This window comes from Hyperolius riggenbachi, chromosome 1, assembly GCF_040937935.1.
Source record: "Hyperolius riggenbachi isolate aHypRig1 chromosome 1, aHypRig1.pri, whole genome shotgun sequence".
NCBI lineage: Eukaryota > Metazoa > Chordata > Amphibia > Anura > Hyperoliidae > Hyperolius > Hyperolius riggenbachi.
In genome coordinates this window covers 335,485,237-335,504,100 of record NC_090646.1, presented here as the reverse complement: position 1 = coordinate 335,504,100, position 18,864 = coordinate 335,485,237, and the positions used below count along the sequence as shown (strand labels likewise).

Below are 18,864 nucleotides of genomic sequence, written 5' to 3'. Positions count from 1 at the left end.
GTTGTTATCTCTATGCAAACAAGCCATTAAGCTCTCCGACTAAGTTAAGGGGCCCATACACTCAGCCGATTTTCTGGCCGAGCGATTGAAAATCAGTTGGCCAATCGACCGATCGATGGCCGATTTCGATGGATTTCCATCGAACTGGCAGGGTGGAAAATTTAGGTTGATCTGATGAGATTGCTTATCAGTTTGCATTGGCCTTAATGGAAATCTGATGGCAAAAAAATGCCATCAGATCGAATTTCAATAGATTTCAAACTGAAATCTATTGGAATTCTAGCCTGGTAAAAAATGTTCTAAAAACGCATCAGATAGATCATCAGATGCATTTCTTATCTATCTGCTGCCAATCTGACGAGTGTATGGGCACCTTTAGTCCTGGAGAGGGCTGTTATCTGACTTTTATTATCTCAACTGTTCCTGGACTATTTACTTTTCCTCTGCCAGAGGAGATGTCATTACTTCACAGACTGCTCTGAAAGAATCATTTTGAATGCAGAGTGTTGTGTAATCTGCACATATTATAGAATAATGCAATGTTAGAAAAAACACTATATACCTGAAAATAAAAGTATGAGAATATTTTCTTTGCTGCTAATCTTCTAGTAATTATTCATAGTACACAACCAATTCATTGTATCATATTTTTTTTTTTTCGCTTCAGTGTCTCTTTAAATACTATTCGTGCAAGCTAAATGACAAACTTCACAGCATGTCTACATTCAAAAACAATAGAAGTTGTTCAAAACATTTGTACACACATTCCAACCTGCCTGATAGTTGGTCAGATTGATCCACCGGTTGGATCTGGCAAACAACCTGTTGTCATTTGGTCATCTGGTTGTTTGTCAGCTGTACACACACACCCAACAGACAAGTTTGGAAGATAGTTGGACAGATTGTTGGTAGGTGTGTATGAGCCTTGAAGCCCCATCTACACCATACAACTTTTTTTTTTTTTATTCGATTCAATATGACATGTCCGATTGGGATTCAATTTGCCATTGCAAAGCAGCAAAACAATGGCAAATTGAATCGAATCCCGATCGGACATGTCGGATTGAATCACACAAAAAATTGTATAGTGTAGATGGGGCTTTAAAGTCTCTCACTAGCTCTCATCTGCCTGCTCACAGACTCTCGCCCACCCCCTGCATTCCCATCTCTGGTCTGAGCTGCTTCTGTAGCGTTGTGACCCCAAAGGTCACAGAAGTGAAACTAAAGGATTGCTGGAGATAGTATTGGCGGGGAGAAGGCACAGTGGACACTACCTGATCCAGCCACCCTCCTGGATCAGGTAGTATGCTTTCTTCTCTTTTTTTTTTTTTTTTTTTTTTCCCTTTCAATTTTATGTCTGGCTCAGGTTCTCTTCAAGGTTTACTTAAATTTCTTGCATTCTGTGACCTATTTAAACCATTCTTAATATTCCATTTTGTTTTAGCGATTTGATGAGGGAGAAGCTATAAAACTGTCTGTTGCTGCTTTGTAAATATGTATGTCGCTTAAAGAGAAGCCGTAACCAAGAATTGAACTTCATCCCAATCAATAGCTGATTGGAAACAATGTCACACAAAACTCCAAAAATGAGCTGGTCAACATTGACACCCTTTCAAAATTGTGGATAAATAAGATTTTCAAGCATGTGGTGCTCCTTTAACCACTTATGGACCACAGGCTTCACACCATCCCCCCCCCCCCCCCCCAACCCCCTCCTTTTTTTTACTAATTAGGCCACTGCAGCTTTAAGGCCTCACTGCAGGGTCGTACAGCCTAGCACACAAGTGATATCCCCCCCTCTCTTCCCACCAAAAGAGCTTTCTGTTGGTGGGCTCTGATTGCTGCTGGTGTATGTTTTTTTTTTTTTTTTTTTTTTTTTTTTTTTTTTTTTTTTTTTTTTTTTTAGCATCGGCCTATGACAGCTGATCGTCCTCTTGTCTCAGGGGGGCAGCCACCTTACCTACTGTGAAGCATGGCAGGGGTCAATCATGCTTTGCGGCTGTTTTTGCTTCTACAGGTACAGGGAAGCTTCAGCGTGTGCAATGTACCATGAATTCTCTTCAGTACCAGGAGAGATTGGAAGAAAATGTGATGCAGTCCGTCACAAACCTGAGGCTTGGGAGACGTTGGACCTTTCAACAAGACAATTATCCCAAGCATACCTCCAAGTCCACTAGAGCATGATTGCAGATTAAAGACTGGAACACTTTGGCGTGGCCATCGCAGTCACCAGACTTAAATCCGATTGAGAACCTCTGGTGGGACTTAAAGAAAGCAGTTGCAGCGCGCAAGCCTAAGGCCACATACAGACATCAGACCATAGTCTTTGGAAAATGAAAGATCACAGACCAATCTTACCACCCTTCCTGTAGTATAAGAGCCATACTCTACACAGTCTTTTCTATGGAGCTGAACTCCACATCAGAAAAAAATCATTGCAAGATGCTGCACACACAGATGCTGTACAGACACAAAAGATCAGTATCTGCAAAAGATCTGTTCCTGCCAAAAATCCATTCCTGCAAATTGCAATTATAGTCTATGAGATCTGCAGATCATCATACACACATGATTTAGCTGACATTCATCTGCAGATCAGATCCACCATGATGGATTTTCAGATCTGCAGATCTGCAAATGAATGTCAGTTAAATCATGTGTGTATGATGATCTGCAGATCTCATAGACTATCATTGCAATTTGCAGGAATGGATTTTTGGCAGGAACAGATCTTTTGCAGATACTGATCTTTTGTGTCTGTACAGCTTCTGTGTGTGCAGTATCTTGCAATGATTTTTTTCTCATGTGGAGTTCAGCTCCATAGAAAAGACTGTGTAGAGTATGGCTCTTATACTACAGGAAGGGTGGTAAGATTGGTCTGTGATCTTTCATTTTCCAAAGACTATGGTCTGATGTCTGTATGTGGCCTAAGAATGTGACTGACCTGGAGGCTTTTGCCCATGAAGAATGGGCTAAGATATCCGTAGATCGCTGAAAGACACTTGTGTCAAGCTATGCTTCATGTTTAAAAGCGGTTATAACTGGAAAAGGATGTTGTACTAAGTACTGAGAATGAATGTCACTTGGGGGATGAATAAAACTGATAATGATGTGAGCACAGAAAATACATTTGTGGTTATTTCATTATAAATGTTTGTCTGACTTACAAGTGCCTTTTTGATTTAATTGTAAACAAGATGACTTAAAGAGACTCCGTAACAAAAATTGCATCCTGTTTTTTATCATCCTACAAGTTCCAAAAGCTATTCTAATGTGTTCTGGCTGACTGCAGCACTTTCTGCTATCACAGTTTCTGTAATAAATCAATGTATCTTTCCCCTGTAAGACTTGTCGGCCTGTGTCTGGAAGGCTGCCAAGTTCTTCAGTGTTGTGGTTCTGCTATGAACTCCCCCTTCCAGGCCCCTTTATGCACACTGCCTGTGTATTATTTAGATTAGAGCAGCTTCTCTCTTTTATCTTTTACAAGCTGGATAAATCGTCCTCTGAGCTGGCTGGGCTTTCACATACTGAAGAATTACAGACAAGGGCAAAGCTGTTTGCAGGAAGAAACGAGCAGCCTGAAACTTCAGTGCATGAGAACAGGGGGAAATAAACACACAAATGATTTCTTGAAATTCAAAAGGAAGGCTGTATACAGCCTGCTTGTGTATGGATGTATTTTCTATGTGTGGACATACTGTACATCAACCTACTTCCTGTTTTGGTGGCCATTTTGTTTGTTTATAAACAAACTTTTTAAAACTGTTTTTAACCACTTTTAATGCGGCGAGGAGCGGCGAAATTGTGTCAGAGGGTAATAGATGTCCCCTAACGCACTGGTATGTTTACTTTTGTGCGATTTTTAACAATACAGATTCTCTTTAAATGATAAAAATCAATGTCAAACTGGCCAAAACACTAAATTTCAGTGGGGGTTGAATAATTTTGAACACAACTGTATGTTTGCATTACAATCCCACTGCAGTTTAAAAGCACAAGTTTGCACAGCTCTTATAGGTAATATAGAATATATTGACCTGTCCATTTTTTTTTTTTTTTTCTACTGCAGAAAATGGAATTACTGTATATCCTAGACCAGGGGTCCCCAAACGTTTTGGGTCGAGGGCCGGGTTAATATATTTCAGACTGCTGGTGGGCCGTAATATACATAAAATGATGTAGAAGTCTTTGCGGGCCAGACAGTAAAGCATACCTAGGTGACAATTTGCAGTCCAATTGGACAGCAGTATCTCCTGATGTGGAATGTGATTGGAAACTAGCGAATTACTGCTTTCTGGCTTCCGTGTGGCTGGATGGAGCCAGTACTGCTATTCTATATGCGGACCACCAATATTTAAAGGGACTCCGAGCAGTGCAGAAACTATGGAAAGATGCATATCATTTTAAAGCTCTCTTTCTCCTCTTTTCAGTTATATATAAACCGCTGCCTTACGCCTTTTAGTTTTCGCTATTTCCGCGATTGAAATTGCTGCGGCAGCAATTTCAATCGCGAAAATAGAGAAAACTAAAAAGGCGTAGGGCGACGATTTAGGTGTCGCCAGAAAGAGGAGAAAGAGAGCTTTAAAATGATATCCATCTTGCCATAGTTACATTGTATTACACAGGACGACACTTTCCCCAGTGTCAGCAGCTCCATTCAGCAGAATGGAGCTGCTGAATTTAGGAAAAAGTCGCCCTGTGTAATACAATGTAACTATGGCAAGATGGATATCATTTTAAAGCTCTTTCTCCTCTTTCCGCGGCAATTTCAATCGCAAAAATAGCGAAAACTAAAAGGCGTAGGGCGGCGCTTTATATATCATTGGAAGAAGGAGAAAGAGAGCTTTAAAATATGCATCTTTCCATAGTTTCTGCACTGCTCGGAGTCCCTTTAAAGATGTAGCTGACCGCATCTATAAGTAATACATTTTGTGTGTGGGGGGGCCGGTAAAAAAGCCTCAGGGGGCTGGATTTGGCCCGCGGGCCTTAGTTTGAGGACCACTGTCCTAGACTGAGTTGAAAAATGTAAGTCTAACAATATAAAAGTATAGGGCTCACCTTTTTACTTGTCAGACACAAATTTTTACTTTTAGATGGCATGATTAGGGGGGGGGGGGGGGGGTTGTGGCGCTACTAATCTCCTGGAGCTGCAACACAACCGTGTAGGTGATTCCCCCTCTCTAATTCTTATGCCCAGTGGCCTCTCCGTGTGTAAATAATGCATTGTGTCAATGTAAGCCAGGCAACATGCCTAATGCAGCATTGGGTGCAGTGTCCTCCTTTCATCTCTTACTTGCACCATCTCCCTTAACCCCCCCCCCCCCCCCCCCCCCCATAGCAACAGAACACATCATCAGCCGTACAGCTGACTTTGCATCTGTACGGAGTCTGCCCATCTGTCAAAGGTGTGTACGGGCTGTTAAACTTTGCATCTTTGCTCAGGCGCTATCAGTGAGTGATTGGGGATAGGGAATGGATGTCAGTCTCTTCAGTTCAGATAATGTCACTGTGCATATATTTTAGTTAGTGTTTCATGGAAGTGTCCTTATAAATCTGTTTTTGTTTTTAGGTGAATGGTCCTGATGGGATACTACAGAATGGCACGGTAGATGATGGTGTGGGGAAAACAAACCAGTTGTTGGGTGAACTTAATTTTGAAGAAGATGAAGAAGATACATATTATACTAAAGATCTTCCTTTACATGCCTGCAGGTAAGTCTTTTTCTCTTGTTTTATGGTAATGAAAAATTTAAACAGGAAAATATGCCCAAAATAAACCAGCAGAATGTTAGAATTAACACTACTAGAAAAAAAAAATGGGATTTTGAACATTCAGTACTTTATTCAAATCAAAGGGGGGGCATAAATTCTGCCCTTTAACCACTTAAGGGCTGCAGTCATGAAACCACTTAAGGACCAGACACTTTTTTTTCCATTCAGACCACTGCAGCTTTAACTGTTTATTGCTCGGTCATACAACCTACCACCTAAATGAATTTTACCTCCTTTTCTTGTCACTAATACATCTTTCTTTTGGTGCTGTTTGATTGCTGCTGTGATTTTTAGTTTTTATCATATTCATCAAAAAAGACATGTAAGTAGAAAAAAACAGTCTTGTAAAAGTAATATCTTTCAATGGCTAACTGATAAAGTTAAATAATGCAAGCTTTCTGGGATCTAGTCCCCTTCTTCAGGCATATTTACAGATGTTAGCTGTAGTAAAACACTGATTCAGCTAACATCTGGAAATATGCCTGAAGAAGGGGACTAGATCCCAGAAAGCTTGCATTATTTAACTTTATCAGTTAGCCATTAAAAGGGATTACTTTTACAAGACTTTTTTTTTCTACCTACATATATTGTTTGGCTAACACTGTACAGAAACATTTTTACTACTATCATCAAAAAAAGACATGAATTTTGTCAAAAACAAATTATTATTTTTTTTAACTTTCTGTGCTGACATTTTTCAAATAGAGTAAAATTTCTATATACATTTTTGTTCAAATTTTTTGTGCTACATGCCTTTGATTAAAAAAAAAAAATCCAATAAGTGTATATTTATTGGCTTGGGTAAAAGTTATAGCGTTTACAAACTATGGTGCCAAAAGTGAATTTTCCCATTTTTAAGCATCTGACTTTTCTGAGCACCTGTCATGTTTCATGAGGTGCTAAAATTCCAGGATAGTATAAATACCCCCCAAATGACCCCATTTTGGAAAGAAGACCTCCCAAAGTATTCACTAAGAGGCATGGTGAGTTCATAGATTTTATTTTTTGTCACAAGTTAGTGGAAAATGACACTTTGTGACAAAAAAAAAGTTTCCATTTCTGCTAACTTGTGACAAAAAAGAATTAAATCTGCCACGGACTCACCATGCCCCGCTCTGAATACTTTGGGGTGTCTACTTTCCAAAATGGGGTCATTTGTGGGGTATGTTTACTGTCCTGGCATTCTGAGGGGTGCTAAATTTTAAGCACCCCTGTAAAGCCTAAAGGTGCTCATAGGACTTTGGGCCCCTTTAGCGCACCTAGGCTGCAAAAAAGTGTCACATGTGGTATCGCCGTACTCAGGAGAAATAGTATAATGTTTTGGGGTGCATTTTTACACATACCCATGCTGGGTGGGAGAAATATCTCACAATTGTCCATTTACAGAGATATTTCTCCCACCCAGCATGGGTATGTGTAAAAAATACACCCCAAAACATTATACTATTTCTCCTGAGTACGGCCATACCATATGTGACACTTTTTTGCAGCCTAGGTGCGCTAAAGGGGCCCAAAGTCCTATGAGCACCTTTAGGATTTCACAGGTCATTTTGAGGCATTTGGTTTCTAGACTACTCCTCACGGTTTAGGGCACCTAAAATGCCAAGGCAGTATAGGAACCCCACAAGTGACCCCATTTTAGAAAGACACCCCAAGGTATTCCGTTAGGTGTATGGTGAGGTCATAGAAGGTTTTATTTTCTGTCACAAGTTAGCGGAAATTGATTTTTTTTTTTTTTGTGTCATTTTCCACTAACTTGTGACAAAAAATAAAATCTTCTGTGACCTCACCATACACCTAATGGAATACCTTGGGGTGTCTTCTTTCTAAAATGGGGTCACTTGTGGGGTTCCTATACTGCCCTGGCATTTTAGGGGCCCAAAACCGTGAGTAGTAGTCTGGAAACCAAATGCCTCAAAATGACTGTTCAGGGGTATAAGCATCTGCAAATTTTAATGACAGGTGGTCTATGAGGGGCCGAATTCTGTGGAACCGGTCATAAGCAGGGTGGCCTCTTAGATGACATGTTGTATTGGCACTGAAGTGCAGGAAGCGCAGGATGTCCTCAAATCGTGACCTGGACATGGCAGCAGAGAACATGGGCATGTGATGTATTGGGTGCGTAGATCAATAAGACCGCAATACATTCTTTTTGACGACCCATGTTAAGGAGAAGGCCCCAAAAATGTTACGTTCGGAAACTTGGAATGGTTTCCACCGAAAAGGCTGGGCATGGTAGCTTCTTGGATTGGCGGTTGCGTATTGTTTGGCATAACAGTTGCTCTCAGCCACAATTAAGTCGTAGAGACCAGCAGTGATCAGAAAAAAAAATTTCTGTCACTGCGATGGGGCGGGTGAGGGTTTGGCCGGGTGATCAGAAGCCCGCAGGGGGCAGATTAGGGCCTGATCTGATGGATAGGAGTGCTAGGGGGTGACAGGTGGTGACAGGAGGTGATTGATGGGTGTCTCAGGGTGTGGTTAGAGGGGGAATAGATGCAATGCTCTGGGGAGGTGATCAGGGGGGTCTGAGGGTGTGGGTGGGTAATTAAGTGGCCGCAAGGGGCAGATTAGGGTCTAATCTGATGGGTAGCAGTGACGGGGTGATTGGTGATCAGTGGGGAGAACAGATGTAAATAATGCAATGCGGAGGGGATTGGCGGGGGGGGGGGTCTGAGGGAGTGGGCGGGTGTTTGGGTGCCCGCAAGGGGCAGATTAGGGTCTGATCTGATGGGTAGCAGTGATGGGGTGATTGATAGGTGATCAGGGTGTGATTAGAGGGGAGAATAGATGCAAGCAATGCACTGGTGAGGTGATGGGGGGGCAGACTGAGGGCTATCTGAGGGTGTGGGCACCCACAAGAGGCAGATTAGGGCCTGATCTGATGGGTAGCAGTGACGGGGTGATTGATGGGTGATCAGTGGGTGATTAGAGGGGAGAACAGATGTAAACAATGCACTTGGGAGGTGATCTGAGGCCTGTTCTGCGGGCGATCTGAGGGTCTGCAAGGGGCAGGTTAGGGTTTGATCTGATGGGTGGCAGTGACTGGGGGTGATTGACAGGTGATCAATGGGTGATTACAGGGGAGGACAGATATATACAGTACACAGGGGGAGGGGGGTCTGGGGAGGATCTGAGGGTGTGTGGGGCGATGATCAGGAGCCCTCGGGGGGGGGGGGGGGGGGGGGCAGTTTAGTACCTATTACCTAAAAGATATAGCGTTGACAGATAGTGACAGGGAGTGATTGATGGTGATTAGGGGGGTGATTGGGTGCAAACAGTGGTCTGAGGGGGTGATCGGGGGGGGGGGGGGGGGGGGGTTTAAGGCGTATTTCCAGAATTATTTTTAGTAACTATAGGTAACGATACACTATAAATTACCAAGGAATGTTTGTTTCAGAAAACATGCTTCCTTTTAGATATCACTGCAACTGGCTAATCAAGGTCAATACATGAATAGAGAAGATAATGGGTCTCTAACCATTCTCTGGCTGTCAGGGCTCTGAACTGCAATGTAGCTTCAAAGATAGACGTGTGCACCAAACTATGCAGACACTTTCAGCTGCATATTGAAGCAGTGATAAAAAGTTACATTTTAATGCGACACTGATTTAGTAGGAAAACATCTAAAGTTAGTATTCCACTTACTTTAATAAAAAATGCACCTTTTTTCACGGCCAAAAATATTGTTCCTGATCAGGGGTGAAGCAATAGCCATAGCAGGCACTGTATCGTAGGGGGCCCAGTGGGTACTGAATGTATTCACTATTTACTTTCTGGTCTTTCTCCACCCTCTGACTTTGTCTCAGTGCCCATGAACTATGTGCAGTGTTAATTACATGAGAATGTAAATTGCCCAATTAACTCATACCCTAAAGGTAGCCATACACTGGTCGATTTGCCATCAGATTCGACCAACAGACAGATCCCTATCTGATCGAATCTGATCAGAGAGGGATCGTATGGCTACCTTTACTGCAAACAGATTGTGAACCGATTTCAGCCTGAAACCGTTCCACAATTTGTGGTGGTGGTGCTGCCGCCGCTTCCCCCCCATCCCGCATACATTACCTGCTCCGCCGGCGCGACTCCCGGATCTCCGCTCTTCTTCTCCGCTCTGGTCTGGTCTGGTCTTCCGGCATGCTTCCCTTCTTCCTGTCTGGGGGAAGTTTAAACAGTAGAGCGACCTCTACTGTTTAAACTTCCTGCCGGGACAGGAAGAAGGGAAGCATGCCGGAGACCAGACCAGAGCGGAGATGAAGAGCGGAGACCTGGGAGTCGCGCTGCGGAGCAGGTAATGTATTGCAGCTCTATTGCGTCGGTCGTCGAGCACTCGAACGCCGCTAGCGATGCGCTCTTTACCCGCGGGCGATCGACTGTTATTTTCCGCACGGTGCGATCGACGGGATCGGACGGAATGGAACGAAATTCGGGTGTAGCGAGAACGATTGGCAGCAGAATCGATCCCAGTGATCGAATCTGCTGTCGAAACGGCGGCAAATCGGGCCAGTGTATGGGCCAGCTATAGAGTACAGGTAGATGGCATTGCTACATCTGAGAGCCCCATGAAAGTTTTGCTATGGGGCCGTATGATCTCTAGCTACGCCACTGTTCCTGATAATCTCCACCAGAAATGTTACGTGTGTGTACAAGTGTTTCCAGGACACAGCTAGCCCCACCACGATCCACTCCGATGGACTGCCGTCCTCCCAAGGCCTCGTTCAATGTGGAGGGCTAGTATGAACTAGTTCTTACCAGCAGTTAAAATAGCAAGTCAAAGATTAAAGCATACCGGAAAATATTCTAATAAAAGACATTGGTGGCAGGGCTGCATACAAAGCAACCTTACCACTTTGCCTGCACGATCAATGGCCTATAATGGGACTCTTCGGAGCCTCAGCAAATTCCCAGAAACCAGACCACTGGTACATCCCAGATGGCACATGAGCTATCTCAAATCTCTGCAGGAATTCAAAGCCACATAGGAAAGATCTCTATGCAAGAAAGTTGAGATCTCACTGGTGGGCTACTTAAAGGTTATATACCTTACGTGCTTAACCACTTTCCACTAAAAACAGGCCGTGTACAGGAATAGAAAGTACTCTAGAGAACAGTTAGAGATTTGATAAGCAGTTTTTTTTTTCCAATTCCTAGTCTGTCAAACCACTGATTCCCCAAGATATTCCCATATCCCAGAGTTTGTGAGCAGTGAAGGGTACTGTAGAAATAAATATGGTAGCAAGGAGGTATTAAAGAGCACTATAATGAAAAATAGTAAGCAGTTAAAATCTGACAGAACCGACTGGTTTTGGGACTACTCCATCTCCTCAGGGGGATACTTAGGGGTTTCTTTGTTTTCAACAGCATTTCCTGAACCGTGGTTGCTAAGTCTATATGCCAAAATAATAAAATGCCAGCATCCCCTACTCACCTGCACACTATTTTGGCACTTGGACTGAGCAACTGCAGTCGAGGAATGCTTTTGAAAAAAAACAAACCCTGACAGTCCCCCATGAGCAGATGGACTAGTCCGAAACCTGGTTCTGTCAGATTTTAAAGCTGATCCAAGATGAAAAACTATAACAAGTAATTGTCTATATATCTTATTTAATGTTTAGATGATTTACACAGCAAATCTAGCTGAAAACTGCTTCAACAGTATATGATTTCTTCTTGTGATACGAGAGCAGCCATATTGCTTGTCGTCATTACACAGGCTAGCTGCTCTGCTTCTCCATCCTTCAGCCTGTGAAAACTCCACTCCTCTTTCTCTCTCTCCGCTCCTTGCCTCTGAAATCTGGCTGGTACGCCATCTCCTCCCCAGACTGAGCTCCCATTAGAACTTACTCAGAGTGCCTAGGTGCTGGAGGAGCTGGGGGGTGAGGCTTGTTTTAGTTTTATAGGGAATTAGGGTTTTAACCACCCTAGCGTTCAATTGTTACGGCCATGCGTCCGTGGGAGGGAAATTTTGTTTCTAACTTGTTTTATATAGTTTAGCTAGCACTAGGCCAGCTACACATGTGCCCCAAGTCCCCCCGCACTGCTCTAACCCCCCCTGATCGCCGACGGCTATATTTACCTAGCCGTAATCCCGCGAGAACCGCAACTTCCCCCAAACAGCTTCTGCCGTCGCTATGGAGACGATCGGACCTGACGTCATGAGGGTGCCGGCGGCGATCGGGGGCAACATGTGCTACCTGATACCATTTTTTTAAAAAAAAACAAAAACCTGGGGCCATGCTATCCCCTGCGGCGGTATGGAAGAGCTAAGCTCATCCACACCGCTCAGGTGGTTAAAACAAAAAGTATTGGCTTGAGGGAATTGTAGGGTTTGAGATTCAGGGAGGGATCACACTTGCATCTGTGACTACAATCAGGGCTGTGGAGTCGGTCCAAAATCCACCGACTCCGACTCCTCAGTTAGGATTCCTCCGACTCCGACTCCTCGACTCCGACTCCTCTAATTTGCATATTACAATTTTGTTGATTAAAAGTATGGTAACATGAAATTCGTCTCTTAACTGCCAACGCTTAGGAATTTTACAAGACAACTGAAGTGAGAAGGATATGTAGACTACTATATTTATTCCCTTTAGACTAAAACTAGTCCTTGGTAAGAGTACTTGTAAAAGGTACAAACCGGAACAAAGAACATCTATCAGACCTAGGCAATGTAAGTGTGGGTACATGTAAGAATGATGTGCAGGTACTCTGCAGGGGAATGAGGAGATTCTTCCTCTATACACATTCTTCATGCACAATCTGACAAGGTTTATGGGTGACAGACAACACCTCTGTGTTCAATGTGCACAGCATTCTCAGTGGATTCCCTGCAGCTCTGTGGGGAGTGCATATGTAGAGTATAGTACTACTGTGTAACAAAGTAAACCTGAGACAGATGAAATTAAAGTTTTATACAGACCTGGGCTTCCTCCAGCCGCCTTCAGGATAATCAGTCCCTCGTTGTCCTCCTCCACCACCTGGATCTTCTGCTATGAGTCCAGGTACTTGAGCCAGTCTGGTGTAGTGCGCATGCACACACTCCGCCGCCAGGAGCATACTACACCTGCGCAGCACTATTGCGCAGGTGCAGAACGCTCCTGGCTGTGGGAGCGGCACGTGGCTGGACTGCGCTGACTAGCTGAATTACCGGGACTCATAGCAGAAGTTCCAGGTGGTGAAGGAGGACAGCGAGGGACTGATTAGCCTGAAGGGGGCTGGAGTAAGCCCCAGGTATGTATAAAACTTTTCTTTTCATCCTTCTCAGGTACCCTTTAATTTGTAGTCACCAAACCAAATTTTAACATATCAAATTATTTGATTTCATCAGCAAAGAGAGTGCATACATTTGCATAAATCAGCATCAATGCAGAATTATTTCCATCTCATTGACCATCTCTATTAGTGACACAGCTACACATCAGGCTTTATTCTTACAGCATAGATGTTATGTAGTATATATAGGAGATTCCTGTGTACACATCATATATACAGTCACAATCAGATCTGTATATTTGACCTTAAAAATAAGGGGACTGCTTTATTGAAGCAGCACAAGTAACTAATTTTGATTGGTTATTTCATTTTTGTGGACTAAGCACAGCTATTACTGTATATATACTGTATAATATACATTATTTTTAATGACTATTATCTGAGAAATAGAACATTTTATCATATTTTCTATTTTAATTACAGTTACAAATTCATTAGGAGTCGGAGTCGGTGCATTTTTTCCCGACTCCGACTCCAGGCACCCAAAATTGCCCGACTCCACGACTCCGACTCCACAGCCCTGACTACAATAGTAGGGTTTGCAAAGCGTTTTAACTTGAATTATTTTTTCATTACAGTAGTCATTGATTTCAATGTAAAACCTCATGCTTTGTGTGGTAAAGTAGTTTAGGTTGGATCTTTTTAATTTTTTTTACGCAATGTAGAATCTAATTTGCCCTCTGGGAAATGCACAGGCACCATAGACTTATAATTTATAAGGGATTCCACATACTTTGGTATGTGGCAAAATGCTGCGGATTTGCTCAGGTGAGACCCATGCCTTAGTGAAATGAGTTGGTCCATGAGCCTTTTGCAAAATGTTATACTTTTTAAGTGTGATTTATTTATCTTTGCATTTTTTTCAGCTATTGTGGCATTCATGACCCTGCATGTGTGGTATATTGCAACACAAGTAAAAAATGGTTCTGTAATGGACGTGGAAATACTTCTGGGAGGTACGTAAGTCTATCGTGGTCTACATTAAACAATTTGTATTGTTTGAATTTTCACATTGCATTTTCAAATAAAGGACCCTTTTATTTGCACATGAATTTAGTGTGTTTTTGATCACAGGTTGGTTGCGGTTTGCATGTATTTTTGAAGGTTAAGTGGAGTATTACCATTCATTACAGTTATCTCTCTTTTCTATCTCATTTCCCTTTTCTCCTTGAATCAAGCTTTTGACCATATAATCCTTCCACTAGAAGTCTGTCTCCTTCCAATAAAAAGCTAGTTTCTCAACACTTATCACTCGCTCATTTGTCTTTCATGCTTATTATCATCATCACTAATGTTGCTTCCTTTAACATCTGTATTTCTCCTCCTTCCTTCCCACCTCTTTCCATCAAAGTTGCTTTTCAGTCATCTCCTACATTGTCCCCAAGGAATGTGCCAGTTTGTTTTTATGTATGGTGTCAGGGGCTTTTACTAGATACATACACATGCTGTATGAATAGTAACTCCTTCGTCTGTGAAAACTGTAGTGATATTAAGCTGGACAAACGGTCCAATTTCTAGCGAAAAATCATTTGAGCGATCAGAAATTCTGGTCAGATTGGTTTTAAATAATCTCCCTTGATGGGCCCAATCTATTACAAACTATTATTAACAGTCATCAGTTATGGATGAACCAAACACTAAATTTTGATTTTCTTGTTGGTTGTTATAGATGGGAAGCGAAGATTGGTTCGTTAATGGTGTAAAGAACTATTTTTCTTCCGATCAGAATTATCTGACCGCTCAAACGATTTACATGTTTCGCTGCTGCAATGATCTTATAAGGGTGGGGACAATTATACAAACAGTACTCTGCTGTCATGTTTTCAAGAAGGTTGGAGTAATAACTGCCTAACTACAGCTTATTGTAACTGCTGGAGGAATTCTCGGCACTTTTTGTTTGATTTGAACATAGTAACACTTTTTATTTCTACTGTAGCTTTAAAGGACATCTGACGTGCGAGGGATATATAAGCTGCAATATTTTATTTTTTTCCTATTTGAAATAATGCAAACTACCTGGCTGCCCTGTGTGTTGGTCCTTTGCATTTAATACTTTTAGCCATAGACTTGGAACAAGCTTGCAGATCAGATGTTTTGACACAAGTTTGAGTGAATTTGCCGCATGCTTGTTTCAGGTTGGTATTTCAGACACTGAAGCATCAATCGCCAGCACACCAGGCGAAGATAGATCTTTGTGTCAGCATTTGTATTGTGACTATTGAAAATATGCAACAACATTTCTCATTAAAGCAAACCTGAAGCAAGATTTAAATAAAAAAGGTTGTCTATTTAGAGCCTTTCTGGTCCTCTTTTCATCTCCTAATTCCCCTGCTATCCCCCATTCAAAACTCCTGACTTGGGGAATCCTCAACAGGCTTTGGAAGCACTTGTGTTCCCTATTGCTTCCGAAATCGTGTGGCTCCGTACTGCACAGTAGGCCTGAACGATAAATCTTTTCAGGATCGAAATCGCGATCACGGCGATTCCGTGATCGTCATGGGTGGCGATTTTGATCCCCCTCTGTGGGAAGTATGTCAGTCCTCTCTCCTGCTGTGCGCAGCTCGCCGCACCGGCCAGCGGCGGCTCAGCGGGTGTTACTCGTGGCGATGGAGGCGGCTCACTCTTTCCCCCCTGTGCACAGCAGCCTATCAGCGGAGCGGGCAGCAGACTCCGCCTGCAGGCTCTCAATTGGCTCACTCCTCCCAGCTCCTTCATGTCATTGGCTGGGAGGATAGCAGACTCCACCCACAGGCTCTCAACCTTGCGCGGCTCACTCCTGCCATCAATTCAGGTTTACATCTTGTGCTATGGCTGTGGCTGGTGTAAGCAGATTTCTAACATCAATTCAGGTTTACCTCTTGTGCTATTGCCATGGCTTTGGCTGGTGTAAGTAGATTTCTGACGGAAGGCTGAAAGCATCACAAGCAGTATTTGTGTGTCAAGATTTTATGATCATTGGCTATAATTTTAGTTTTACTTGTCATTTGAAAAACGTCCGTGCATGTTTGCAATTGTTACTGTGCACATTGTGAATTTAGCGATAAAGCTTGATTTGAAAAAAAATCGTGAATAAAATCGAAATCGCAATTTCTGACAGAAATCGTGCGATTCAATCTTTTCCTAAAATCGTTCAGACCTACTGCACGGTCACTTCTTTAGAAGTACTCCGGGACACAAATTCTTATGAAGCTTTCACAAAGAATTTGAAGAGCTATTTGACCTGTAGGTTGAATAGCTTAAAGATGAGGGGGGGGGGGTGCACTGGAATTAGGAGGCTGGGAAGGGTCTGGGATCCAGAGCTTTCCTTCTAAATAAGTGACTATCTAGCTTTTTGTTTTAATCTTGCTTCAGGGTCTCTCTCTCTCTCTCTCTCTCTCTCTCTCTCCTCTCTCTCTCTCTCTCTCTCTCTCTCTCTCTCTCCCTCTCTCCCTCTCTCTCTCTCTCTCTCTCTCTCTCTCTCTCTCTCTCTCTCTCTCCCTCTCTCTCTCTCTCTCTCTCTCTCTCTCTCTCTCTCTCTCTCTCTCTCTCTCTCTCTCTCTCTCTCTCTCTCTCTCTCTCTCTCTCTCTCTCTCTCTCTCTCTCTCTCTCTCTCTCTCTCTCTCTCTCTCTCTCTCTCTGCTTGAAATACGTTTTCGGCTTATAAAAAAAACATAGGTGGTACATTGGGTCAGGGATAATACACAAAGGGGTACATATGCTGATAAAGTTGACAACCTCTTCTATAGAACATGACAGACCACTTATATTGGCACAAGAGAACTACGAGGGACAGCTGGGATAATTTCTGTTATGGTCATTGTCAGTAATGTAGAATTTTAATGGGTCCATTTTTGCTATAGTAATACTGAGTTATACTGTAAAAAAAAGTTTTGCCTAATTTGATTTTTCTTAATGTCCATACCTAACCTGAATTCACTTCCTTCATTATTTTAGCCACATTGTGAACCATTTGGTCAGGGCAAAGTGTAAGGAAGTTACTTTGCATAAGGATGGGCCACTGGGAGAAACTGTGTTGGAATGCTACAACTGCGGCTGCAGAAATGTGTTTCTTCTTGGATTCATCCCTGCCAAAGCAGATTCAGTGGTTGTGTTGTTATGCAGGTAAGGTTGATGAATATCCACATTGGTCCTTTAACCCTTTGATCTCTACAGATAGTTGGGTTTCCTCCCCCCGAGACCCCCCCCCCCCCCCCCCCCCCTTATGGAGGCTCACCGGGTTGTTGCCACCTCAAAGACCAGGTGGATCTAGCGCTCTGGCTGTCATCCAGCCGATGTATGGAAAAGTCAGGCAGGTTCCATATATTAAGCTTCATTCCAAAGGATCCTTCCCACACAGGTTTACAGGCTGAAAAGGTATGCAGCACGCTTGTTCTCCGGGGCACTTGTTTCTGAAACACCGCGGCGTCCCGCTAGTGGATTCCCCAGATAGCTTCGGAACTGGGAAGAACGTTGGCTACCTTTATTACTACTGAAATGTGTTGTAATGGATTGGGGATCTGTTAAGGCAGGGCTGTGGAGTTGGAGTCAAGGAGTCGGAGCCAGTTTGGGTACCTGGAGTCGGTGGTTTAAAAAAACGGAGGAGTTGGATGATTTTTGTACCGACTCCACAGCCCTGTGTTAAGGTAATGTGTTTTTTTTTCTTTCCTGGCTAAAACTTGAGTGGTGAAGGTAGACCTAGACAATACAGTAGAATCTCGTTTTAGTCATCTCTGATACAGTAAACCTCTGGATATAGTAAACTCAGTCCACAGGTCCCAGCAAATGCATCTGTATAAAATATACAATGTATGACCAATTCTGATATAGTAGTCTGATTTAGTTAACTACTTTTCCTGGTCCCTTGGTGTTTACTATAAAGTGATTCTACTATACTTTATTTGAAATCCAGTAGAATTCCATTATAGTAAACTGCAAGGGACCAGGAAAAGTTGTTTATCTACTATATCAGAATTGGTCATACATTGTTTATTTATACAGATTCATTTTATGGGACCTGAGGACTGAGTTAACTGTATCCAGAGGTTTACAATAACAAGAGTCTATTGTAGCTGCTTTTGGCTGTTTGTTTCAGCCAGTATTTTATACTATATTGTGACAAGATTTCTGTCGAAACTTTTACTAATTTCTATTGCAGCAAGAAGATACACCAAGTGAAAGATTAATAAAGGTTTTATATTGATTTACCTGATGTAGAGCAAATTAAATATTATATGCCTAGCTTTAGTCCAGAACACTCGGATAGGCAGATTATTGGAAACCACTACAATAAGAGAAACCGTCCAAAATTAAATTCGGAGGGTTTTCTGATTGGCACAAAACCACCAGTGATACTCAAGAATCAGACTCTGACAAACACAGTAAAAAAACCTTTCCCAGTGCTGGAATAATAAAGCAGGGTCATCAAAACCAGAGCAATGAAAATTGGAGCAACACTAGTACAGATGTGAAGCAAGCAGACGCCTGGTTTCAAAATGTTGATTGATCACTTGGAGCATTTGCTACAGTTTTACTACTATTTTCCTTGCCCTGTTTTTGATAATTCATACTCTGTACTCTTTTATTTTTTTTATTTTTTATTTATTTTTTTTGTATAGAGAACGTACTCTTTGTACAAAGAAAATTGAGATCAGCATGTTCAAAGCCATGGGAAAAGAAGAAAATGGAGAAGGGTTGTCCGTGTTCAATCTAAGGCTTATTATATGACCCATGAAACAGTGGAGGCAGTTTTACAGCATGGGAATCCATGGCTGCACATGGATCTGTCTCTAGTGTTTTGGCTGTGACTTCTGGCAGAAGCACCAGGATGAATTCTGATGTATA

General features: G+C 42.5%; 1 protein-coding gene across 1 annotated transcript in view; it reads left to right on the top strand.

Annotated features, from left to right (window-relative positions):
- Positions 1-18,864, top strand: part of UPF1 (UPF1 RNA helicase and ATPase) — a 94,627-nt gene that overhangs the window by 7,868 nt on the left and 67,895 nt on the right. Inside the window, exons 2-4 of the mRNA XM_068233938.1 lie at positions 5,570-5,712; positions 13,911-14,000; positions 16,978-17,145. Of these exons, the coding sequence (XP_068090039.1) occupies positions 5,570-5,712; positions 13,911-14,000; positions 16,978-17,145 (401 nt within the window). The remainder of the gene's footprint in view (positions 1-5,569; positions 5,713-13,910; positions 14,001-16,977; positions 17,146-18,864) is intronic.